Here is a 25,881-nt window from a genome sequence, read left to right as displayed (position 1 = left end):
AAACAATACTGAACATATGACCAACATCACCAGAGCATAAATGTGCTAGAAGCCAAAGAACTGCAATACCAGAGAGTTAGAAATTGTGTCTCTAGAGGTATGTACCATGTCCAATAGGGGCCGCAGTCCTAGTCAGTGCAAGTCAATGACACAACATAAATGAGCCTGTGCTTACCCTCTGGTACACACACACTTCTAAATTTGGTTGTCTAGGACCTTGCACACCCCACAATTGGCATTCTGGTGCCCCCATGTAAGTCCCTAGTATATGGTACTTGGGTACCCAGGGCACCAGGAGTTCCCCGTGGGTTTCAGCACGTAATGTGCCACCCATGGGAGCCAATGCAAAATGTGTCTGCCATTGCAGCCTGCAGGTCACTGCACCATGTCACTGTAAGTCACCCATATGGAAGGCTCTCCTAGCCCAGAGGGTAGGGTGCAGGTACCTGTGTGTGAGGGCACCCCTGCATAAGCAGAGGTGCCCCTGTGAACTCCAGCTCATTTTTCCTGCACTTCCTAAGTGTGGGGAAACCATTTTACTCATTTGACCTTTGTCCATCTACATAATGGTAACTCAGAACCTGGGCATGTTTGGTATCAAACATGTCGGAATCATACCCCAATACTGTTGCCAGTATTGGTTGTAGGATTCCATGCACTTTAGGGGTTCCTTAGGGGACCCCCCCCCCCCTTGTATTGCTCCTATCAGACTTTTAGGGTTTTTGGAAGCAGCCCACGCTGCTACCACCCTCAAGATGAGTTTCTGCCCTCCTGCTGCTTGACCAGCTCAAGCACAGAAAGATAGAACAAAGGATTTCCTGTGGGAGAGGAAGGCAACACCGTCTCCCCATGGAAACAGGTGTTACATGGCTTGGGAGGGGTACACCCTCTCCCCCACCAGTATGCTTTGAGGGGCACATTGGTGCCCTCCTTGCATAAACCGGTTTGCCCCAGTCCAGGGACCCACAGTCCCCGCTCTGGTGCGAAACTGGACAATGGAAAAGGGAGTCACCACTCCCCTTTCCACCACCACCCCAAGGGTGGCAGCTAGAGCTCCTCCAGGTGGCCACTTGATTCGGTCATCCTGAATCCAAGATGTGCAGGGAACCCTGGGAGCATCTGAGTGGCCGGATCAAGCAAGTGAGGGCACAGCCCCCTCCTGATAGGTGGTCACCTTCCAGGTGACCAAACCTCCTTTTAGGGCTATTTAGGGCCTCCCTCTTGTGTGGGTCCGCAAATTCAAAGTGCAAGATTCCACCAGAACTCTGCTGAATAGTTTACTTCGTCTTCTGGCCACTGGAACCAAAAATGGACTCTACAGGAACCAATAACCTGCATCTTCAACAATGACTTCGCTCTGCAACATTTTTTCTCCAACTCCTTCCAGGAACTGCAACATTTCCCCCGGCTGTGCATCCTCTGAGGGCAGCAAGTCTTCAGTCTCCACAAAAAGCAATAAGAAATCTCCCTTGGAATAAAGGAGTCACTCCCCTGCATCTGCAGGCACCAGCTGCAATGACAACGGGCTGCGTGGATCTGCTCTCCTCTGGAACTGTGTGGATCCTGCATCTACCGGCTGTTCAACATGGGAGACTGTAAGCCCTTGCCTCTTCTTGCAGGACAGTACCCCTGTGCAACGTGATTTTTGCATCTACCAAGGCTTGTTTGCTCCACTTCCTAGGGATCTTCAGGCTCCGGGTAGCCCCAGAATTTCTTCCTGCAACGCAGAGCCTCCTGTCTGCTGCTCCAGCGATGTGAGACACTTGTGTGTGCTGAGCTGGGTGTGTGCTGAGCTGAGTGGGCCTCGCTGCTACTCCTTTGACTGCTGCTAGGGGGTTGCCTCCTATTCTGGTGACTCTTCCAGCTGCTGAGGGTCACCCTGGACTCCCCTCCTTGGGTTAAGTTCCATGGGCGGTCCTGGTCCTCCTCAGCCTTGCAAACCTCCTTTTCCATCTTCTGCATTTACCAAGGCTTGTTGGCAGTTTTCCTGAACCACTGCATCTCGACCACTGACGTGGGTCATCACTTGCATCACTCCTGGAGCTCTTCTTCTGCCCTGGTGCTGCACTGATGACTTTCTTCATCCACCGTCAACCTGGTCCTGCAGCTACAGAATGGTGGGCAGTGGCTTACCTCTTTTCTCCTGGTGGTGAGGGGGGTGCACCCCATAGTTACCTTTTGGGGTTCCTAGTTCCTCCATCTCCCTTCTCCTTATTCCACATCCTTGGGTGGAGGATTGCCTTTCACATTCCACTTTCTTAGTATATGGTTTGGCGCCCCTCTAGGGCCATCACTATTACCTATTGCTGTTACAAGTGGCTATTGCTTTCTATGCTATTTTCTGATTGCCTTTGGGTATATAATAGTGTCTTGACCTACCTCCATTTGGGGTATTGCCTTTACAGTATTTTAGTATTTCTGTGACCATAATAAAGTACCTTTATTTTTGTAATATTGTGTGATTCTTTCATGCGTGTAAGTGCTGTATGACTGTAGTGGTACTGCATAAGCTTTGCATGCCTCGTAGATAGTCTTGGCTGTTCTTTCACAGCTACCTCTAGAGAGACCTGGCTTCCTAGACACTGCCTACACTCACTAATAGGGAATACCTGGACCTGGTATAGGGTGATAACACCATAGGTGTCCACCACACACCAGGCCAGCTTCCTACAGCGCACAATACAGATACAATTTGTAAATGGCTAAACATTTGCAGACTCAAAATAAAACAAAGTTGATATACAATAATGCGATCAAAGAAGTGGTACCAGGGACTCCTTGGCACGAGTGTGCGATGATTTATATAGACTATGTTACTGTCCCTGTTGCGCTCCTCTTGAGGAGCAGAATGTTGATTATCGGGCGCAGTCACCAGGGAAGCAGGTGAGGACCATAGGAGAATGGTGCGGTGGGCGGATTGAGCAGGGCCGCTCCAGGTTATTGAAGCTGCACATGGCCAAGTTGAACAAGGCCTCTCGGGTTGATTGAAGCAAGGAGCGGCAAAGGCTCAGCAAGGCCACTCCAGGTGTTCACAGATGCAAGTGGCAGAGTTTGGGAAAGCCGCTCTGGGTTGACTGAAGCACCAAGTGGCAAAGGTTTAGTGGAGCCACTCAGGGTGAACAAAGTTGCAAGCAGCAGAGTTTGGCTAAGCCGCTCAGGGGTGATTGAAGCAGCGAGCGGCAAAGATTCAGTAGAGCCATTCCAGGTGAACAAAGTTGCAAGCAGCAGAGTTTGGCAAAGCCACTCAAGGGTGATCGATGTCACAAGTGGCAAAGATTCAGCAGGGCCGCTCAGGGTTATCAAAGAGTTGTGGGCTGCTTGGGTTGATCAGAGAGTTACAAGCGGCAGAGTCTGGCAAAGCTGCTCAGGCATGATTGAGGCAGCGAGCAGCAAAGATACAGCAGGGCCGCTCCGGGTGATCAAAGTTGCAAGCAGCAGAGTCTGGCAAAGCCACTCAGTGGGGTTATTGAAGTAAGGAGTGGCAAAGGAAAGCAAAAACGCCGCTCGGAGTCACTCTGGGTTTGGTGAACACCAATGTTACCATGTTTTAGGGGAGAAGCACATGCACTATAGCACTGATCAGCAGTGGGAAAGTGCCCTGAGTCCTAGGGTCAACAAGACAATACAGCAACAAAACAGGAAGTAAAGGCAAAAGGTCTGGTGTAAGACCATCCTAAGGATGCCAGGTCTAACAGAGTCACTATGAGCGGTTACAGTCTTCCACGATTGTCAGCAAAGACTCAGCATCTTGTGGTAGCAGAGAGGTTAGTGACATCTGTGTGACTGGTGGTCCCAGTCACTCCTGCAGTATTCAATTGTGCCCATTCTGCTAAATATAAAATATTCCCCTTTCATCCTGCTTTAAATGATGCTAGAAGCCAACCAATATGGGAGATGAACCACCTTGAGTCTTTGATCAAACCCCTTCATTCTAAAACCCTAATCTCTCTTTATCCTCCTTGGCACTACACCATTCCAGCTCTCTATCTGAATCCCATGCATGCTCCAATCCTCTGTATCGTGGGTCTCCCTTATTCCCAAACAATGGGGCAACGTACCATCTGAAACGGGGACCAGAGAAGTCTAGCAATCAACGAAGATGTTTATCTGAAGCTTTTGATAAATCTCATGATCACAGTTTGTGTGCAGTCTCCTCACTCCCATCAGGATTCACACCTACTAACATCACCATCAACAGCATCTACAAATCTACTCCAATCTCAACCATGCCCTTCACTAGTTCTCCTCCAACCTTTCCAATGAACACCAGTTTGCTCAAATAGGAACCACCTACATCACAAAAGACTCACCTGTGTAATCCCATAAATTTGCACACCGTCTCTTGTCATCTCTACCCTTTACTGGAGCAGCTTTGTGCTCTTCTCAGAGAAGAGCATCAAGACTTACCAATGTGTCAATGGCACACAACTCTATTTGAAATGCTGCTCTGCTTCAGACACTGCTTGCTTATCATCCAGGCCAAATGTCCAGCACCTACCTGAAGCTAAACCCAATCAAGAAAAAAGTTCTGTTATTATTCAAGAATACACAAGATACAGTGCAAACCTGTCTCAATGACATGAACCTCGAGGGCTTCGAACCCAAACTTCCACCAAGAGCCAAGTCACTTGGATTTGCCATAGCCACAATCCACAAAAAAAAAAAAGGGAGGGAGACTGCCTAGTACCAACTCTCTCTTCTAAGAAACCAACACCTTTCCTTCTAGAAATAGACTTAATAACTAATGTTCAAGCCCTCATATTGTTGCATCTTGATGGTGGTAATCCCCTACTTCATGGCCTCCTAGATTCTACACTGGCACCCCTTAGGGCTGCCAACACACCACAGCACGTCTTATCCAGAGCCTGAACAAATATGATCACATCACGCCCATCCTGGGGGAACTCTGTTGGCACCCATTGCTGATCCACGCCAACTTAAAAACCAGCTGGATCCTTTACAAACCCATCAAAAATAGCACATATCTGCTTGTCTTGCAGACAAGCTCACCACCTCTAGTGGTTCTCAGCATAACTGCAGCAAGGTCAACTGCAGACTGATTGCAAAAAAGAAAAAACACAAAACAACAAGCCTTTTCCATCTATGCACCCTGGATCAGGACAACACCCCCTTATTCTAAAGCATGAACAGTGCACAACCCAGTTCCTCTCATATTATTAGTTGACTTCATGCTTGTCTTTGACCGCACACAGCACTCTGCTGTCTTGGCTAGGTTCGCACTATTGAAATACCATACACATACATACAGCCTCACAGAAAGAAACAATGGCACTATGCTATTAAACCCCTTGTCTCACCCCGCATTTACAGACAGCGTTGCTTTGGTTCCCAACTGGCCATTCACATTGAAGTTTGAATAAGATATATGGGTTTTAACTGACGACTGTCCACCTGGCTCCACTGTCCTGCTTTCCTGGGGAGTGGGCAAGTTGTTCATGAATCAGCAAAGCTTTCCATAACGAAGAACTAAGATTATGAGTACTGTTGCCTTACATTATGGCAGCCTCGCTCATTAACACTGAATTAAACAGCTCTAAGGGAAAATGCTAAAACAATAGAGAGGAAAGCAGGTGGACAGTCAAAAGAAAAGTTGCCAGCTAAAAAAAAAAAATGGTTTCACAAAGAAACATTGCTCACTCAGTTAATTAAAGTGGATCTAAGCATTATTGCTTCTAACGTGCACTAATCACTGGATAGCTGTTATGCAGATCTCATTGACAGATTCCTGAGAAAGGACATATTAATTGACTTTCTGGTGATCAAATGAGCACTACGATTACCTGAAAGGTTATAACACAGAATACAGCCCTTAGTCACTGGGAAAGTTAAGAAAACTAAAGAAGCTTAACTAACTTAAGCTGACACTTAAACTTAGATGGAAGAGAATTGTACACCTCACTTTATAAAGTAAACAATGTAGTCTAAGGCCATTCCTTCTTGGTGGCCATGCAAATGAGGTTAGAGGGCATGGATTTTAGGTGAATGGATTTCTTCCATTCAAAATGCAATTTTTTTTACAATTGAACACATGAATATCTGGTGGGCAGCCTGGTGGACGATGAATCTGGCCTCCTAATGCTTGGAATAAAAGTCTTTTTGAGTATTGTGTCATTTTGAAGTCTGTTAAGGGAAAAAAAAAAAAGATTCCCTTGTTTTGCTTGGGTCATGGAATATTTTTCCAGTAGTGTAGTGACAAATGACCCACTGTGACTTTCTATGATGATTTGCTGGTAAGCATCTGCTTGATTGTTCCTTCAGCTTTAGGCGGTGAACTTAAACAAGTGAAAGGCTTCTTGGAGCCACCCAGTACCAAACGCCATGAACTCCGTCCAGAGGGTACTTCTTTACTCGGTACAGAGCGCCTGAGTTATTTGTCACCAACTGTGCTTTACCTCTTGTCAAACTGACTTTACAGCTGTTAGTTTCACCTGGATTATCTGGCTGTCTAGTAGACTTGAAGGAGTCAACCTACACCACCTAATCACCCATGACAAACATCACTTGCCTTTTCAGAGAGGATTTCACTTCCTTTACACATTTTGACCTGGTTCTCAACGCACATTCAAGGCCAAATGGTAGGACCTTAAAACTGGTAGATGTCTTTAGCATGTAAAAGAGGAACTGCATGTTTTCGATCTCATTCGGATGTGAACTTTAAAAAGATTCTCTCTCTACTGCACACTTTCAAGCACCCCACTAAATTTGTGGAAACATCTGAATAAGTGCCAGTATCTGGAGAGTCTCTTTCTTAATCTTTGCTTCCATGATCATTAGATTTATTTTTCAGACTCTTAGTGAGCACTGGGAATCACCTTGTGTAAAAATAAAATAAAAAAAAATAGGAACCTAGGTCCTCGCTAAGTCTCTTCTTTGTTAGACAACCGAAATGTTTTCTGTATCAGAAGTCTGAGATCAAATTACCTTATGGGTGTCATGTCTTGCAACAGTATTTTGAAATTCAGAGCATTGCTGCTATATTTTTGTCAATGATTCAAACCCCTACAGGTTAACAGGCAGAGTGTAGTGGCACATTCATCACTCATCTCTTTAATGTAGCATAAAATATCCCTGCTCAGGCCAAATGCAGGTGCTGCCTTAATCCCTCAAAGGTCTGTGATTAAACTCAGGTTTCTTGCATTAACCATGTGATTGCTGCCAACAGGGCAGATGGTACTGATGAAATCCAATGCAATGCTGAAAGAATCTTAATAATCCCTTGTAGGGAGCTGGCTCTTTATATAGCTGACGAAAATGAGGTAAACTGTGTAACGAATCCGGATAAACCCATATTGTTTTAGCGAGGCACAAATGATAACACTAAATGCAGTCTTTTGTGGTAGTGTGGGAGAGCAGTTTAGGCTTACCAGAGTGTAGTGCTAACCATTTGTTGCACTCACAGAGGCAAGCTGCTTTGAGGAGGTGGTAACACCTCCGCTCCCAGAGCAGACTTTGTTTTTGCCCTCAGAGAGCATGGGCTCTCACTTCCAGGGGGTAAGATGGTACTCTGTGGTGACAGGCTGGTCAGGACAAGTCAGCCAACACACTAGTATATGGGAGGTTTTCAGGGAGCACCTCTAAGGTGCCCTCTGGGTGTATGTAATAACAAATCCAACTCTGGAATCAGTGTAGGCTTATTAACACGAGATGTTTGATACCAAACATCCCTGGGTTCAGTGAATCCATCATGTAGTTAGGGAATTCGTAATTACCAGTGTCCAGCACATGCACTTAAAATTGTTTCCTTGTTCCCTTGCAATATCCAAAAATCGACTTATATCTCACAGGGGCATATCTGCTCAGGACCCTCTTTACTACTCTAGGCCCTGGGACTAGGGACTTAAAGGGGTGCTGACCGTAAAGCCAATTGGGGAAACAACTGCACAGATTTAATGAAAGAGATCTGGCACTGGAGGCCTGGTTAGTAGGGACCTAGCACACTTCGTTCAAAATTACATACAAATACCAGGCAAAAAGTGGGGGTGACCATGTCAAAAAGGGGCACTTTCCTACACTCCTTATGAATTTACCAGCCATTCTGAGCGCTCCTGAACAATATGCCTGTCGAAAAGACACAGGACACACAAGTAATGTAGGTCATGTCCTGGTATATCTTGCGTTACAAAGAACACTCTGAACAGTCAAAGTACTAGAATTCCTTGTGACGGAAACAAAATCCAAAAAACAAAAAACAAAAAGAGTAAAGATCACAGCAACAAATGATTTCCCAATCAAGAAATCTGACTGCATTTAGTAAAATATAAGTAAAGGAGCACAGCCCAGCTTTCAGTGACTCTTAACGGATAGACCAGAACAATCAATTAAAGGCGAAAGAGATAGTCTGAGATTGAATAGTGAGCCAGAACATTTTTTTGTGTAATACCCCTCTTAATATTTAACTACCCGCCTGGCAACGTTCTGATTTTTTTTTCCAGTTTAAAAAGGGGGGTACGACTATACGTTAGGAAAGGGCGCCTTCACACAGTCACTTTAGATGATTAATGGCCCCTTTAGTGTTCACAAACATCAATGACAATCACATGAACAATACATTTAGTACCACAAATTCCTGAAAAAAGACTTACCACATCCATCAGTAATCTTGGAGAGTTGAATAGGAGCATCCAGAAGAACCTGCTGATGTCCCATGCAGGACTTACCATCCCTGAAAATATAAATGTTTAGAATTAAAGGGAACCCCACAACTGTTTTTTTTAGCTGGAGACCGGCACTCTGAAGTCAAAGCAAGGCTCTATACCACTCTAAACAAAACTCCTTATTAAGGGTCAAATAAGAAGGAAGCTTGCAACTAAGATATATTAACATTCTACCATTCACAATTGAGCATACAAACTGAAACAGCATTAGAGGATTGCTTATACTCCCAAGAATACCAAGCACAGACTAGACGTAAATCTGCGTTGCTGCAATGCCCACTGAACTGAAATGTCTATCAGATTTAACAAGCAGCAGCATATATTTCTATTGATCATAAATCCATCAGTCAGCACCTTCTCACGCCTGTTTAGAAAAGAACAAACTCCAGGAACCGATCCAGATCTGTATCGCAAAAGAATGTTTTGAACGCTTAAACTCACAGACACAAGATATTATACATCCTCTGGCAGACGTCCCGGATATCCACATCATCTTTGACATCTCTGGAAACATCCTGAAGGAGATCCCCTACAGCTTCAAACAAGTCTTCCTCAGACTCAAAGTCAGAACTGCTACTGGACAAAATACCTGAGAAAAACAGAAGGTGCAAATGTGAACACAAAGGGAAGAACAAAGATGTCATGAAAATCCTCCAGTCGAACCCACAAGGGAGCTGTGCTCAATTTAGAATATAAAATTACTAGATCTCGACAGGTGTTCCCGGGGAAATGAGGAGAGGAGCCTGAAAGGTTCTTCTGAACCATTATTTGACATCAGTGGCCTTCTTGAAAACATTTTAGGTGAAAAACATGAATAGTGTTTTGTACCCAAGGACGGCCTTATTGTTAAAAATGAAGAGGACAAGGGTTATGGGAACCAACGTTATTAATGAAGAGGGAAAGGGCAGCCTGCGCCACTATTTACACACACTCACTTTTTGGTAAAGCTTAATTTTATTTAAGTTTTTAAACAGTGTAAACAAACCCCTCCACTCTAGTCAGAGTTGAGCATTACATGAATGAGAAGATATCCTGTAAAGAAGGCATTCATTTTAGATTGCATAATAAATAATAAACATAAAAACACAATTGGAGGAAGCTGGCTCTTTATATAGTGGACAAAAAAAAAAAAAAAAAAAGAAGTACATTGTTCAAAGAGTCCAGGTATAACAGAGGCATAAATGGCAACCCAAATCCTCGCTTTTTTGGTAGTGTGGGTGAGCAGTTAGGCACATCAGAGGGTAGTGCTGAGCATGCAAGGCACACACATAGGCAGTAAGTGAGGCATACACTCAAAGAAATCCAACACCAATTTCTAAAAATAATACTTCTCCAATATTGGGGTATCTTTCATAGATTCACATGCTTGAATCATTCCAGGTCGTCTTCCAGGAATCATATTTCAATTCTGCTCTGTGAATAGGTTGAAATGGATGTTTCATCATTTGCGAAAGTACAAATTTTTAGTGCCACGGAAGAGGAGGGAGTTTAATTGGAGGAAACAACCTGAATAATCCCTTTAGGAATTGTTTTACTATGGAGGACCATAAAGATGGTGAAGTAGGAGTACGGCGGAATCAAGAAATGGCTGCCAGGTGAACCATGATAGATGAGTGAGAGAGACCTGATTTTGCTAATTGAAGAAGATACAGAAGTATCTGTTCTGGAGAAGATGTCAGAGGGTAAATACCTGAATCTTTACACCATATACAGAATCTTTTCCATTTGAGTTTGTATGTTTTATTTATAGCCTGGGCTCTGGCATTAGCAAGCACTTCACAACAGTCCGGTGCAATATGTAGGTCAGCAAATTCATTGAATTTCAGGAGCCAGGCCGATAACCGAAGAGAAGTCGGGTTCATATGATGGATCTGGTCCCGATCAACCGTTCGCAAGTCCGGTATTGGTTTCAACAGAATGTGAGGTTGTTCTGAGAGGAGCTTTTAAGTGGGCAGCTGTGGATCCTCGTGGTGGTACCTCTGGAGGAGGTTACTGAAATTCCAGGGTATGCTCTTTGGTGATAATATCGAGGACCCATCGGTCTGAGGGGATCTGGGACCACTGGTGGGAGAAGCTGGAATTTCTGCCCCCTACCTGAATGTTGGAATAGGAGTTGGAGACAGGCACTTGGTTGAGGTCAGTGCTTTCTGGCTGTGTCCTTGCCTCTATAAGTAGACTTTCCTCTTGTAATATGTCTGTAGGCTGCAGGTGGTGGTTGCCAATAGGGTTGTTGCTGTTGTTGATTGGTGGCTGAACGAAACTGGCCCTTGTAAGGTTGGTACTGACAATACTGGTATAGGATGTCTCTGTAAGAGTACAGTCCTCTTCCTCTTGCCCCTCGATAGGGCTGCCTTTTGAATTGTAGAGTACCAACGATCTAGCTTTGTATGTGGCCGTATTTATTGATTGAACCACGCGTTTAGCCACCGCTGTTTTAGTACTGCCGCTCCGGCTAGCTGGCGGAAACCTGTGGATGACCCATCCATTGCACAGTCTATGATCTCAGCATAGATCTTTTCTCCCTCTTGAAATATCTTCCGAGCTTCAGCTCTAGCATCCTCGGAGGGAGATCGATGTATTGGGAGATGTCCGACCACATCTGTCGGTAGTATATGCAAAGAATCGACAAGGAGTTTGCTGCCCTGACTGTCGTAGCCACCATTGTGGAGAACTTTCTCCCCCCCCCCCCCCCCCCATCATATCTAAGCACCTTCCTTCCTTATTCGGGGGAGTGGAAAGCGGAGAGGATGGATTTCTGGACCTGTGCTAGGCACCCTGAGATATTATGGTGTCAGGTTTAGGTTGACCAATTAAACAGGCTGGTGAATTTTCCAGTGCTTTGCATTTTTTGTCCAGCCTAGGAAGTACAGCTGGAATTGAAGATGGGGTCTGCATTACTTTAAGGCCCTCTTCCCAGATGAAGTCTACAATCCGGATCGTACAAACTGACTTCCTGGTGTCTTCCTTAAAGGCATAAAGGAAGCAATCCGACTGTTTAGTTACAATGGGTAGCTGGAACCTTTTAGCTGCTCTTTCCGTTACACTATGGAAACCCCCAATATCCTGTGGTGGAGATTCTACTGGTGGTGGTGTAGAGGGGGATGGTGTTTGCATCTGGTAGTCATCCCATTCAGTGGGGAGTGAGGCAGTGTCCTGTATCTCTCTATCTTCCTGATCGTCTTCCGAAGAAGGTGGCTCATTTTCGGGTAGGGGAAATGGAGGTGGTGACGGTGCTGTAGGTACTTGAAAGTCTGAGGATCGGTCTCTGGGAGCAGGACTCAGCGGTATTTGTGGATGCTGCAGTGGAGTCGTTGATGCTGGTGGCGGGAATCTACTATAATAATCGTGCATCGTGTGCTGCAAATTGGCAATTAGGGACACTGGCATCTGCACTGTTGGCTCGCGCTGTTGTCCTTGGGCGTGTGGTTGATCTTTAAACGATTGCTGAATATATACTCTTCCCGACTGCTGAATATATACTCTTCCTCCTCCTGGCATTTAATTTGTAGGTCTGAAGGCTACGTGCCCCCGGAAACAAACCATTGTCTGAGTAGTCCTCTCCATACTCCTCTTCATCCTCATCAAGAAGATGTTCTGGAGGTACGGGTGACACTTTACTGGATGAGGTATGTGAAGGTAGCAATGCCACTTGAGTGGATTTACGTTTATTTTCTATTAGTCTTAAGGGCAAAAAGGAAGATGCTCCTGAATTCACTGTCATCGATGGTGCATCTGTGGTGATAAAAAAATGAGATGTCAACAGTGTGCTTGTCGATGGTACCCTCCTCGTCAGAGCTGTCGTCGACGGAATGGTCGCTTTTGGAGTTGTCGTCGATAGAGCCGGTGTCGACGGGGTTGTCGTCGACGGAGCCATAATTTGTGGTTAACATGCCGATGTTGACTGAGCCTTCGACAGTATGCGCGTCGACGATGTAGTAGACTTTGATTTCTTACCTGTCGATGATGTTGATTTCTTCAACATCTTTATACCCTGGGTCAGTAAAGATGACCCATACCTCATGCTCACCAATGTTACTGTCGTCAATGACAGCGGCGACTACGTTATCATGGGCGACGGTGAAGCTGTGAACGTTGCCATCACTGTGGTAGCAGATGGTACGAAACCTGTTGACGGCCTCGTTGACGAGACTGAGATTTTTGACGTTGACGGTGGCAAAGAGCTAGATGGTTTCTCAAGCTTTATTGAAGTGGCAGCCGGAGTGTAAGGTTCAGAATGAACTTTCTCACCTTGTTTCTTTAAAGTAGAAGGAAGTTACTGCGCTTTTTCCTTCAGAGAGTGCACGTTTTTTTGGCTGCCTTACTTCTTTTTGGAGAAAAACTCTCCACATATCTTTTCCTCTTTCTTGAGGACACAGGGGTGTCACTATCATCATCATCATCTGAGAGATACTCTCTGGTTTTACGCTTTTGAAGCCAAAGCAGGAGCCTAGCCTCTGTCTCTCAAAGTTTTATGAGGAAAGGTTCTACAAATTTTACAGTCTTTCACCTTGTGCTCTGGATGAAGACAGTACATGCACTCCTTGTGAGGGTCCTTACAGTGATGCCTTAGCTTCCCACAGGTGTTGCAGGGCCGAAATAAACCTTTCTTGGCTGTAGGCATGTTGTAGAAATCACAGCTGTCGATGTAGAAAAACAATATTCAAAATATTTCCTGTCAGGAAAAGGTAAACTGAGCTGAGGGAGCCTCCCTTATACACAACGTGTGGTAGAAAATCTGAGAGACTGGAGCCTCTGTGCTGAGGGTTCTAAAGGGTGGTCTCGCCTGATTGGCTGGACTTTGGGTCTTTTCTAATTACACTAATAAGCTATTAAAGTGAATGTATTTTTCCATGGACTTCAATGTTAAAAATTGGATCTACTGCTTTCTATGTACCGTGGAACTCCCACTTCGATGACGGGGAATGATTCAAGCATGTGAATCTATGAAAGATACCAATACTAGAGAACCACAGTCACAGGTAAGTAAGTTATTTTCACACTTTCATATAAATTTAGATACCAACTTCAACGGAATCAGGTGAGAACATTTTGAAATAGGAACGTTTTGAGCTTGCAAAAGTTACCACTTAGTGCATTTTTCAGATGTGTTAATGTTATCCTATAGAGGAAGAACAAGCACAGCATACAGGTATAGTACAGCAACTTATGGGACCAATCTCCTGGACTTAAGGTAAGTATGGGGCAATGTCCAAGGCAACACCAGCAGGTCAACTCGGGTTGGTCGGGGGCGGCCGGGTGCAGTTCAGCATCGGGTGCCCCATGTAAGTCTATGGTGGATCGGTCCGGTCACAAAGTTACTGTAGGGGTAGACAGAGTCCAGACCGAGTGAACCACAGAGAGGGTTCAGTTCTTGCGTTGCTTGGGGACCTAGGGACATCAGTGCTCTTGTTCACCTCAAATCTGGGTGTTGAGGTGCAGTGGACCATTGGGTCTACATCACCAGAGGCGGTCGCAGTTAAGGGGACATCTGCAGAAAGAGGCTGAAGACCCCATCTGGAAGTCCAGAGGGCAAGCTCAGGGTGGCCTTCGTCTCTGGAGGGCCTCGGTACCAAGCTGGCACATCTCAGCTCGGGCTAGGCGGCTCGGGTGCAGTGGTGCTGTCCAGTGTGCTTTTTTGGCAGTCCCGGTCCTCGCAGCTCTTGTTTTGGTTGTCTTCAGATGCAGAGAGGCAGTTCTTCTGCTCCAAGGGAGTTCTTCGTGGCGATTTGCGAAGCACAGACAGCTCTCCCAGTTTCTTGGAGGCAGCAGTGGCAGGACATGTCAGTTTCTCCTCAAGGGTTGGGTGCCGCAGGCAGGGTTGGCGCTGAGTCCGTCTCGCGCCTCGGTTCCCGGGTTCAGCAAGCTTCTTGTCCACTCTTTTTGTGTCCAGCGAAGATCTGTTTTTCTGGTATCAGGGGATCCCTTAATATTCAATTTAGGGGGCTTGAAGGGGAGTGAATGGTAGCAGCCAATGAGTACTTACCTATGGTGCCACTACACCCCCTAGATGACCACTTCCTTTGGGGAGTAGGAATCATCCTGTCCCAGAATTCCTAATTCCACCACACACAAGATGTCAGAATTCCCACGGCTGTGTTCATTTCAGACTGGTCATCCTAGGGATGTGTCCAGCCTTGAAGGGCAACATGCCTCCTGCATAGATAATTTTCCTGCCTGGCCAGATAGGCCCTGGGGCCCAGGGGTGGGGGGAGAAGAGGGAAAAAAAAAAAAAACGGGGCAGGGTCAACATCTTCCTCTGAGGAATGCCAGATATGCATACCAAAAGCCGTGGGCTTCATTGAAGCCTCCTGCCTTGGGATGAAGATTTGCAAGTGTTATACACCTACCAAAGCAGGCTTTGTTTTTGACCCCCAGAGAGCAAAGGCTCCCATCCTTGGGGGTCAGAATCTCGTCTGTTGGTGGCAGGCTGGCTAGAACCAGTCAGTGAGCCCACCAGCAGTTGCTCGGTTTTCGGTGGGCACCTCAGGGTGCATGTAATAATAAACCCATCACTGAAATCAGTGAGGGTTTATTAATACAAGATGTTTGATACCAAACATTCATATTTTCAGTCAAGCCTTCATGTAGCCGAGGGAACTCGTATTGACCAGTGCCCAGCACATGTATTTCAAATGGCTTCCCTGTTTACTTACTATGTCTAAGAATTGAAAAAGACATAGCAGGGGCATATATGCTCTTGCAGCTAGGTCCACACATTTAATATAATGCACCTTGCATTAGGGCTCTGAAGCCTGCTGTAGGGGTGACTCACAAATATATGCAGTGTTTAGGGGACATGTTACGCAGGCTGTGTGCCATGTTGTGTTTTCACTTTTGGGAGCACCTTATCAGGCAGCCTGCAAATGCAGGCTGCCTGAGGTTAGTGCTGGGTCCCTTCAAGTGGCACAATCTGTGCTACAGCTCTTAGGGACCCTCTGCAGTACCTAAGCACCAGAGGTACCACTTACTAGGGACTTACAAAAGGTGCTACAGGGCTTGGCCACTTGGGATCAAGTGACCAGGTGTCTTGTTTTGGTAAAGGAACACTGACACTGGGGACCTGGTTAGCAGAAATCCAGGGCACTTTAGTCAAGGTTGCATCACAAACTAGGCACAAATTGTGTGTGTGTGTGTGGGGGGGGGGAGGAATACTTCAAACAGAACACAGCTTCCTACAAACATACACAATTAGCAGTCATAATAAAGAGATGAGAGACACAGGATCCAACAAAATAACATTCAGAAAAGGTCTTGGAAGATAGTGTTGGTCACATCTGGGGACAATTGATTTCTCAGACTAGACAGTGAGATGGCTAGTTCCCAGTAGTGCACAGCTAGGATCAAGTAAAGAATGCTCAGTGGTAGAAAAAGATTTTCCCCAAACTAGGAAGACAGCATCTATGTAACTTGGGCTAGCACTGATTCTTTACCTTCAAGCTTACCAAGGCAGAGAAGCACGCTAAGAAAGAAAAAAACATGTTTTCCAACCTTCCATAAATAGGAAGAAGCACTCAGAGGAGTGAGAATGATTATTATTTACTGTTTCAAAATTTTGAGTCAGCCATAACAAGACAAAAACAGCTGCATGGTCATAGGGGAGCAAACATTAAACAATCCAAAGGGCAAATGGTGTATTACGTCTTATATGTATTCATTTTAAGCATGCTGCTATCCCATAATAGTCAATTCAAAGGCATGAAAACACAACAAAGTCATTATTCAGAATATATTTTGTGGGCAGTATTGAAGTAGTTAAAAATGACCCAAGAAGGGCATCTACTGCTTACCTTACAAGAAGAAAAAAAGATTTGAAGGTGACTATTAGGTGGCTCCAGAGAAATACTGATAAACAGTACTTAGGGAGAAGATGAATCAATTTTAACTAAGCAGAAACAGAGAACAAAGGGGGAGGGGCACCTTTAAATGATTAGCATTTTCCCTATACTAGTAACGGCTGTACCTTATGTGTTACCTCAGTAAGGTGGTATGGGTACTACATTTTCATTGCAAAGTGCAATGCCATTATGAAATTTGATTAACCAAACTTGCACCACTGATGAGGATCCTTTACATTTCACAAATGGGGGAATTTTCTGTTAGATACATTTGCCTGATTTACTGTACTTTTGTAAAAAGATTTACAGCAGCAGGTAGCTTGTTGCAGAAGTTGCAGACTGGGAAACAATTCATATACAGACTTGCTGCAGATTAGAAGTTCAAAGGGGACGAAGTATTCTGGATGATGCAGTAGTATTATTGATAGCACTCCTCACCATCATTATTGATGTTTCCATGTGTTTTGATATTGAATTTATATGCAGGCTAAGCTGTAGAGGACTTAAGGAGGGAGTCTTGGGGAACCACAGAGGTAATGGCATTAGCCAAGAGAGAGTTTTCGACCATCTGTTGTAACCAGTTTCTCAGCTTTGAGTTGAAGCATTAAGAAGAAAGACTATCAGTTTGACTTCTATCTTTTCAAATGCTTAAAGGAACACAATGGTCAAAAGCATGAAAATGCGACGAAAACCCCTTTACAACTATGTTTTTACTACGCATGCAATTTTTGGTGTTTTTACCACACAAGGTATAGGTAAGGGGTTTGTGTTGGGAGGGGGGTGGGGGGTGAGGTTTGGTAAGTTGAGTGTGGGTTTATAGGTATAGGGTGCCAAGGGCATTTTTAGGGGTGAATTAAAGGTTTTGGGTTGCAAGGGTGTTTTAGGGTTTATAAGTATGTGGGGAATTGGGTGGTCTGGGTATTGTGGAGGGGTTAGGGTATTTTTAGGTTTTAGGGATGGGTAGGGGAATAGGGTGGTAAGGGTATTTTAGGTGTGCATAATGGTATTGGGCTACAAGATTGTTTTAGGGGAATAGGGTGGGTAGGGGGAATAAGGTGGTAATGGTATTTTACGGTGTAGGGATGGGTAGTGGCATAGGGTGGTAAGGGTATTAATACAGTTATGGGGTGGGAAAGGAAATATGTTGATAAGGGTAATTATTAAAGGGATGGTTTGGGGATTCCGGCATAATTTTTATTTTTTAAGAGGGAAGGGGTGAGTTGTCTCCCTTCAAAAAAGAAAAACACACACATGCATAGAAAGAAGTTGAACCTACTTTATTTCTACTTATCTGCATGGTAAAGACATATGTGTGGCAAAGTTGCACAACCGAAAATGCATTGGCAAGAAGATAAGCAGTAGCACACAAGAGTTAAATTCACCAAAATGGTAAATGAAACAGAAGGGCAGTTTCAGTATAAAGTCCAGCCTACCTCACAGGTTATGTCCCCCCACCTCCCCAAGGACAGCTGCCTGATGTGAACACAACTTTTGAATGTCTGCCATCTTGGTGATGGCAGAACTAGGAACTCGGACAGGGTTATACCCACTTCACTAAGGAAGTGGTCATTTAGGAGGCATTGTGACACCAAGGGTTAGGTAGCCCACTGGCTACTACCCTTCACTCCCCTAAATCCAGTATTTAGATGAGTCTCTGGCACCTGGAAATCAGATCCTGAACAAGGAGGACACTCCAGAGATGCAAAAGGCAAGAACTGGAGAACAGAGGTAGACTCGTGCATACCTTGCCAGCCTGCCTGCTGATGTCGACAATTGCGAGAAAGATTCCTTGTCCCCAAACTGCTGAAACTTCCAAAAGCCCAGGAAGACTGCCAGCCCTCACAATAGCACATGGAACTCTTGTGGAGTAGTGGAGCTGCTTCCCTGCACCTTTGCAGGCACCCAAGAAAGACCAGAGAGGTCTCAGACCGCCAAATCCCAACAACACCACAGCACCCGTGCCCATCAGCCCGAGCTGAAGTGGGTCAACATTGCCAGAGTGGTTCTCAGCCTCTCCAGAGGTGAAGTCCATCATGGGTTTCCCCACTTCGACCTTCACATTGACACCTGCAGCCCTCAACCGCGACCGACTCCAGTGACGGCAACCTGATGGTCCACTGCACCCAGACGCCCCGACCGAGGAGAAGACGACCACTGGTGTCCCTATGTCCCCGAGGCACATTAGACCTGAGCTCACTTGTTGGTTCAGCCGGATTAGACCCAAGTTCACACCTGCAGCCTCTTTCTGTGGGCTTCTCCACCACCATTGGTGACGGAAACCAGGCAGTGCAAGAACCCTCTGCACCCGGACGCCCTCGACCAAGGAGAAGAGGACCGCCATTGTCCCTTGGGCCCGAGCCTTGCAAGAACTGAACCTGCTTGGTGGTTCACCCAGACTGGCTTTCCAGTCCTCCCCTGCAGCCTCTTTTTGCCCAGTCCGATCCCCATTGACTTAAACAGGGCGCCAGACGCTTGAACTGCACCAGTGCACCCAGCTGCCCCAGTGCCGCCCGAGGCCTAGGACCCTGCCGCTCACTAACCTCAAGTCCAGAACATTGGCCCTGTAAGTTGCTGTAGGGTACCTATTTAATCTATAGGTTTTCTCTCCCTAGAGTAACATTACAGCTTCAGAAAACTGCAATGAGTCGATGTAAGGAAATGCCTCCTTGGCATGGTACCCCCTGACTTTTTGCCTTTGCTGATGCTAAGTTTTGATTTGAAAGTGTGCTGAGGCCTGCTAACCAGGCCCCAGCACCAGTGTTCTTTCCCTAACCTGTACTTTTGTTTCCACAATTGGCACACCCTGGCATCCAGGTAAGTCCCTTTTAACTGGTACCCCTGATACCAAGGAGCCCTGATGCCAGGGAAGGTCTCTAAGGGCTGCAGCATGTCTTATGCCACCCTGGGGACCCCTAACAGCACAGACACACTGCTTGCCAGCTTGTGTGGGCTAGTGGGGATAAAACGACTAAGTCGACATGGCACTCCCCTCAGGGTGCCATGCCAACCTCACACTGCCTATGAAGTATAGATAAGTCACCCCTCTAGCAGGCCTTACAGCCCTAAGGCAGGGTGCACTATACCATAGGTGAGGGCATAAGTGCATGAGCACTATGCCCTACAGTGTCTAAGCAAAACCTTAGACATTGTAAGTGCAGGGTAGCCATAAGAGTATAAGGTCTGGGAGCCTGTCATGCACGAACTCCACAGCACCATAATGGCTACACTGAAAACTGTGAAGTTTGGTATCAAACTTCTCAGCACAATAAATGCACACTGATGCCAGTGTACATTTTATTGTAACATACACCCCAGAGGGCACCTTAGAGGTGCCCCCTAAAACCTTAACCGACTACCCGTGTAGGCTGACTGGTTTAAGCAGCCTACCAGACATGTTGCTGGCCACATGGGGAGAGTGCCTTTGTCACTCTGTGGCTAGTAACAAAGCCTGTACTGGGTAGAGATGCTTATCACCTCTCCCTGCAGGAACTGTAACACCTGGCGGTGAGCCTCAAAGGGCTCACCCCCTTTGTTACAGCACCCCAGGGCACTCCAGCTAGTGGAGTTGCCCGCCCCCTCCGGCCACGGCCCCACTTTTGGCGGCAAGGCCGGAGGAGATAATGAGAAAGACAAGGAGGAGTCACTGGCCAGTCAGGACAGCCCCAAGGTGTCCTGAGCTGAGATGACTAACTTTTAGAAATCCTCCATCTTGCAGATGGAGGATTCCCCAATAGGATTAGGGATGTGCCCCCCTCCCCTCAGGGAGGAGGCACAAAGAGGGTGTAGCCACCCTCAGGTCTAGTAGCCATTGGCTGCTAACCCCCCAGACCTAAACACACCCCTACATTCATTATTTAGGGGCTCCCCAGAACCAAGGAACGCAGATTCCTGCAACCTAAGAAGAAGAGGACTGCTGAGCTGAAAAACCCTGCAGAGATGATGGAGACACCAACTGCTTTGGCCCCAGCTCTACCGGCCTGTCTCCCCACTTCTAAAGACACTTCTCCAGCGACGCTTTCCACAGGGACCAGCGACCTCTGAAGCCTCAGAGGACTGCTCTGCAACTAGAAGGACCAAGAACTCCCGAGGACAGCGGCACTGTTCACCAAAGACTGCAACTTTGCAACAAAGAAGCAACTTTGAAACACCACGCGTTTCCCGCCGGAAGCGCAAGACTTCGCACTCGCACCCGACGCCCCAGGCTCGACTTGCGGAGAACAATCACTTCAGGGAGGACTCCCCGGCGACTGCAAGACCGTGAGTAGCCAGAGTTGACCCCCCTGAGCCCCCACAGCGACGCCTGCAGAGGGAATCCCGAGGCTCCCCCTGACCACGACAGCCAGCTTCAAAGACCTGACACCTGGTAAAGGCGCTGCATCCGCAGCCCCCAGGACCTGAAGGATCCGACCTCCAGTGCAGGAGCGACCCCCAGGTGGCCCTCTCCCTTGCCCAGGTGGTGGCTACCCCAAGGAGCCCCCCCCCCCCTTTTCTGCTTGCATCGCTGAAGAGACCCCTTGGTCTCCCATTGATTTCTATTACAAACCCGACGCTTGTTTGCACACTGTACCCGGCCGCCCCCGTGCTGCTGAGGGTGTACTTTCTGTGTGGACTTGTGTCCCCCCCTGGTGCCCTACAAAACCCCCCTGGTCTGCCCTCCGAAGACGTGGGTACTTACCTGCTGGCAGACTGGAACCGGGGCACCGCCTTCTCCATTGAAGCCTATGCGTTTTGGGCACCACTTTGACCTCTGCACCTGACCGGCCCTGAGCTGCTGGTGTGGTAACTTTGGGGTTACTTTGAACCCCCAACGGTGGGCTACCTTGGACCCAAACTTGAACCCCGTAGGTGGTTTACTTACCTGCAAAAACTAAAACTCTTACTCCCCCCAGGAACTGTTGAAAATTGCACTGTGTCTAGTTTTAAAATAGCTATATGTCATTTATGTGAAAACTGTATATGCTATTTTGCTAATTCAAAGTTCCTAAAGTACCTACCTGCAATACCTTTCATTTGAAGTATTACATGTAAATCTTGAATCTGTGGTTCTTAAAATAAACTAAGGAAATATATTTTTCTATACAAAAACCTATTGGCCTGGAATTGTCTCCGAGTGTGTGTCCCTCATTTATTGCATGTGTGTGTGTACAACAAATGCTTAACACTACTCCTTTGATAAGCCTACTGCTCGACCACACTACAACAAAATAGAGCATTAGAATGATCTCTTTTTGCCACTATCTTACCTCTAAGGGGAACTCTTGGACTCTGTGCATACTATTCCTTACTTTGAAATAGTGCATACAGAGCCAACTTCCTACAGTCGACTTTTCAAACCTGTGAAATTTCTATTGCAAAAACTTCTTACCTGATCAAATTGATTCTGGTGACTAAAGATATTTAAAGGTACTTGCTATTTTGTAACACTGGTATAGATCTCCTTCTTGACTTGTGTGCCTTATTTACTGACTGTGTGCCCACGATAAATATCTAACACTCATTTCTGATAAGCCTAAGGCTGCTCGACCACACTACCTTCTAAAAGAGAACCTTGGGATTGCAAGAGCAAGCCCCTGTCCACTGGTAAGGGAACCCCTGTACTCTGCATGGTATACCCCATTTAGTTATACCATATAATGAGCCAGCTTCCTACACCAACCTTGCCATTCAAATTTTTATTTTATAAGCTTGCAAATTAAATGTTTTATTATTTATGTATGTATTTGATGGAATGGTAGTTTCTGTATTTGTGTGTGTTGTTTTGTGGTTCAAATCATTAACAATGTTAAGGACTATGTCCCCTTATTCCAGTAATGGCTCAGAAGGGGTCCCCAGATTCCAATAATGATTCATTGGGGGTTCCTGGGTTCCAGTAATGGTAAAGTGAGGTTCCACAGAAGACAAAACGTTGGGAACCACTGCTCTAAAGCATTCATTGGCGACTTCACATTGCTCTTAGAAATAACTGGAGAAAAAAAAATGTATCTTAGAAAAAGATACTCCATATACTCAAAGTCAGGACTTACAGAGAAAGCTGTCTGAGCAAATGAATTAAAGGATGTTGCAGCAACAACTGAACATGTCCATTCCTGTTAAATACATATTCTCTGAGACTTGCAAGAGTGACCTATGGCCTTTCCCATATTCAGGCTAAAGCAGAACATGCTCCTGCTTAGTGACGTCAATGGCCAAAGTGCCCCCACACATTAGCAATTGCATCCCCATTTACTTGTAAGAATGCTTTGCTATCTTCCCCCTAAAACTGATTATAGCTTTTTTTTGTAATTCATCGCCAGATTAGGTTTTTTAGAGGTCACTGCATGCTCATAATAATATCTGTTGGCAATAGAGTTTTGATGGAAGATCAGAGTATATAAGCACAAAACAGTACAAGGAAGAAAGCTGAACTCTGGTGGAAGGGAATGGTCTTGCATTGCACAGTCCAGAGGATAGGCCACAAGATAGGCGATTTCTTGCACGCTAGTACTTTGTCTCCATGTACAAAGAACCACCCCACTGGCTCTGAAACTTGCAATTAGTAGCCTCACAGAATCTGCACTCTTTTAGCTGTCACCGTAATAGCTAAACGTGTGCTACGGTCAAGAAGCAATCGTACACCTGACTGTACAACCGCGTAAATATTGTTAATGGTATCACACAAATGTATGCACATCTTCCACAAAAAAAACGGTTTGTATTCTGGTTGCACTGGTGACCTGGATATAACAGACTACAAAACCTTATCTAAAAAGCTCTCCCACGGCTCATCCCCAAGGCTCCAGAGAACACTTCTGCCACCTCTGCAGCTGTTATGGCACAGTCTCCTTTTGGTGCTGCTGGAGTCCTCTGGGCCTCATACATACATGCACGCTGACACTCTCCCCTAAGCAGTCCGTACCTCACTTCTGTTTAGTCACCACTCTCCTGTGATCTGTAGTTGTGGCGAAACTATTCCGAGCACGAGGTGATAAGGAGGAAGCCTATTTGCTTAATCACTTGCTTCTGCATAGTATTACAGTGAAGCCCCATGAAGCATAAATTTCACTAGGTCTGTACATCAAGGTTACCTAAAAATAGGCATGAATAATGTTCACTACTTGGAGGTGGTCTATCGAAGCGCAGATGCAAGCGACTGAAACCAACGAACACAACTACTTAAGAACCGTGAAAATTGATGGAAAATTACTTCAGGCTGACTTAATGGTCCCGACATAAGGAGTCTCACTTAGCCTGAAGCAGTTATAGGTGAATAATGACATGTATGGGGACAGTAGAATTAATGGGAGGCATATGTGATGGGAAGCACATCTTAAGCCCTGCTTTTGTAGGTGTGCGTCATGAAAATGACTCAATGGTATCCTGGCATTTGCAGTCCCTTTGTGTTTTAACGTTACCTTTTTAACGTCAAGTACATTACAAGACTGAAAGGATAAGGTGGCCCTCCAACGACTCGAAACTAAACTCCTCACGGTTAACACATATCTTGCCTATCACGCCTTTACTTATGTGCTGCCTCTTTCCTCACCTGCTATATTCTGCCAAGGCCAAACTTGAAACACAGTGCCTCTCTTCTTTGCCAAACATTCCTTCCCCATTTCAACAATTAAATATCTTCCATTCTTGTCACACACTTCCCCTCCTCATCTGGGATACACTGCCTCGACGCTCCAAAAGCCATACTGCAGACATAGCAAACAGAATCAGTCTCCATATGAAGAAGACTGCTTCCCCCTGTTTAACTGTTTATCATTACACTTGGCCTCTACCTGTGACATAGTCCCCCCCCACCCTTCTTGTCGTCTCACCTGTCACAGACTGTGTTCTCTACCTCCTACTAGGCCCCAGTGCCTGCCACCTTATCTTTCACAATGTGTTACCTCTAATGTCTGACCTATCCTACACTGTCGCTCTTCGTGCTCGAATGGCTCAATCTTCTCCCTTATTTCCCCCTTTAAGCCTGTGCGACGACCTGCCTGCGTTCCTTACCCGTAACGTACTGTAACACCTCTGAATCCAGCCCGGGAAACTCATTACTCAGAATCTCCACGATACTCGCCATGTCAGCCTCTCTCCAGCCGGCTTCGTAGTCACCAGCAGCTCACAGGGGCGCCGCCTAATGACGCACTTCCGCTGAGGTCGATGTGTCTGACAGACAAGCTTCCAATGCGCACGCGTCGTGTCTTGAACGTGACGTCTTTTTGACGCATGCGCCTTACCTCTAGTTATCTGGAATAAGCACGCATGCGTCACAATCTTTCGCCGCACGAGCCAAACTGGCAACGTCGGAGAAATCTATTGGACGGCCTTACCGAGGAGTAGAGAAGGGGAGTGCGGGGGCGAGTAATTCTAGAAGCTAGCCCAACCGTTAAACGGTCGTAGTTGTAAAGGTGTGTTTTGGAGGTCAAGGACCGTTTTAATGAACTAACTCATTACTATTGTGAATATTTTAGACTATTTAAGTTTTTAAACAAAATGAATCGGAGATTGAACGTGGAGCCGAAAATCGCTTTAATAGGGCGAATATGAAGAAAACTGCATTCGTTTTCCTTCCTTTTTGACCAGAGCGGAAAAATAGTAACGGTCAGATTATTTACAGTTTACCAGTCCGACCTGTTTCAAACATGGATGTCAGGACGCAACCAAAACCTCCAACCAGCTGTCAGGATCTTGACACCTCAAAGAGATAATTTGTATCTTTCCTGTAATCCACAGTCTCAACTGGACATGCCTCCAATAGCAGTTACACTGGTTTATTGTCCAAATGTGTTGACAAGAAAAGAACAGCCCACAAACCATATCTTTTCCAGAAAAAAACAAAGGGTGGGTCAAAATACAGCACCATCACAGATAATCAGCAAGGCAAACAAACCAACAATAATCTTTTCAAGATCTTTAGGTGAGATAATCTTCGCCTCCGTGTCCTTAATAGAATTGAAAATTCTTGATGCAGTAACTAGCCAATTCAGACAAAAAAATTAACAATCATTGGGACAGTTGCTCCCAAGGGATCAGTTTCCTACTCACTACACCAATGAAACCAATTGCTCCATGCAGCAGCATATCTCTTTTGAGTATTTGGGTACCAAGGCTGGGAAAGAATAACGTAGCCAGTTCTGAAACTCCTGACAATTACCACTGAACCGTGAAATCCTACATGCCATAAGCGACAACTGGTCCTGGACCACCAACAGATGAGGGAGACCCACAGGATCCGGAAGAAGGCCCTGGAATGTCTTAATCCGAACCAGTGCAGTGCAGTGCACGTCTGCGCCATCGCTACCGGGAACCAGGACTTCACCCTCCAATAGGGAGTCATAACAATCAACTCTGTGTTTTGATGTTGCACTCAAGCAAGAACCCTCTGGATCATTGAG

The 25,881-nt window shown here is 45.9% G+C and overlaps 1 protein-coding gene across 1 annotated transcript in view; it reads right to left on the bottom strand.

Moving 5' to 3' along the window:
• ABCF3 (ATP binding cassette subfamily F member 3) overlaps positions 1 to 24,679 on the bottom strand; it is a 209,653-nt gene extending 184,974 nt beyond the window's left edge. The window contains exons 1-3 of the mRNA XM_069212945.1: positions 24,494 to 24,679; positions 9,117 to 9,264; positions 8,604 to 8,683 (exon numbers count right to left, since the gene is read on the bottom strand). Of these exons, the coding sequence (XP_069069046.1) occupies positions 8,604 to 8,683; positions 9,117 to 9,264; positions 24,494 to 24,566 (301 nt within the window). The 5' untranslated portion in view covers positions 24,567 to 24,679. The remainder of the gene's footprint in view (positions 1 to 8,603; positions 8,684 to 9,116; positions 9,265 to 24,493) is intronic.
• Positions 24,680 to 25,881: the final 1,202 nt, after the last annotated feature.

The sequence above is a fragment of the Pleurodeles waltl genome, chromosome 11 (genome assembly GCF_031143425.1).
Source record: "Pleurodeles waltl isolate 20211129_DDA chromosome 11, aPleWal1.hap1.20221129, whole genome shotgun sequence".
Classification (NCBI taxonomy): Eukaryota; Metazoa; Chordata; class Amphibia; order Caudata; family Salamandridae; genus Pleurodeles; species Pleurodeles waltl.
This window is presented reverse-complemented; position numbering and strand designations above follow the sequence as displayed.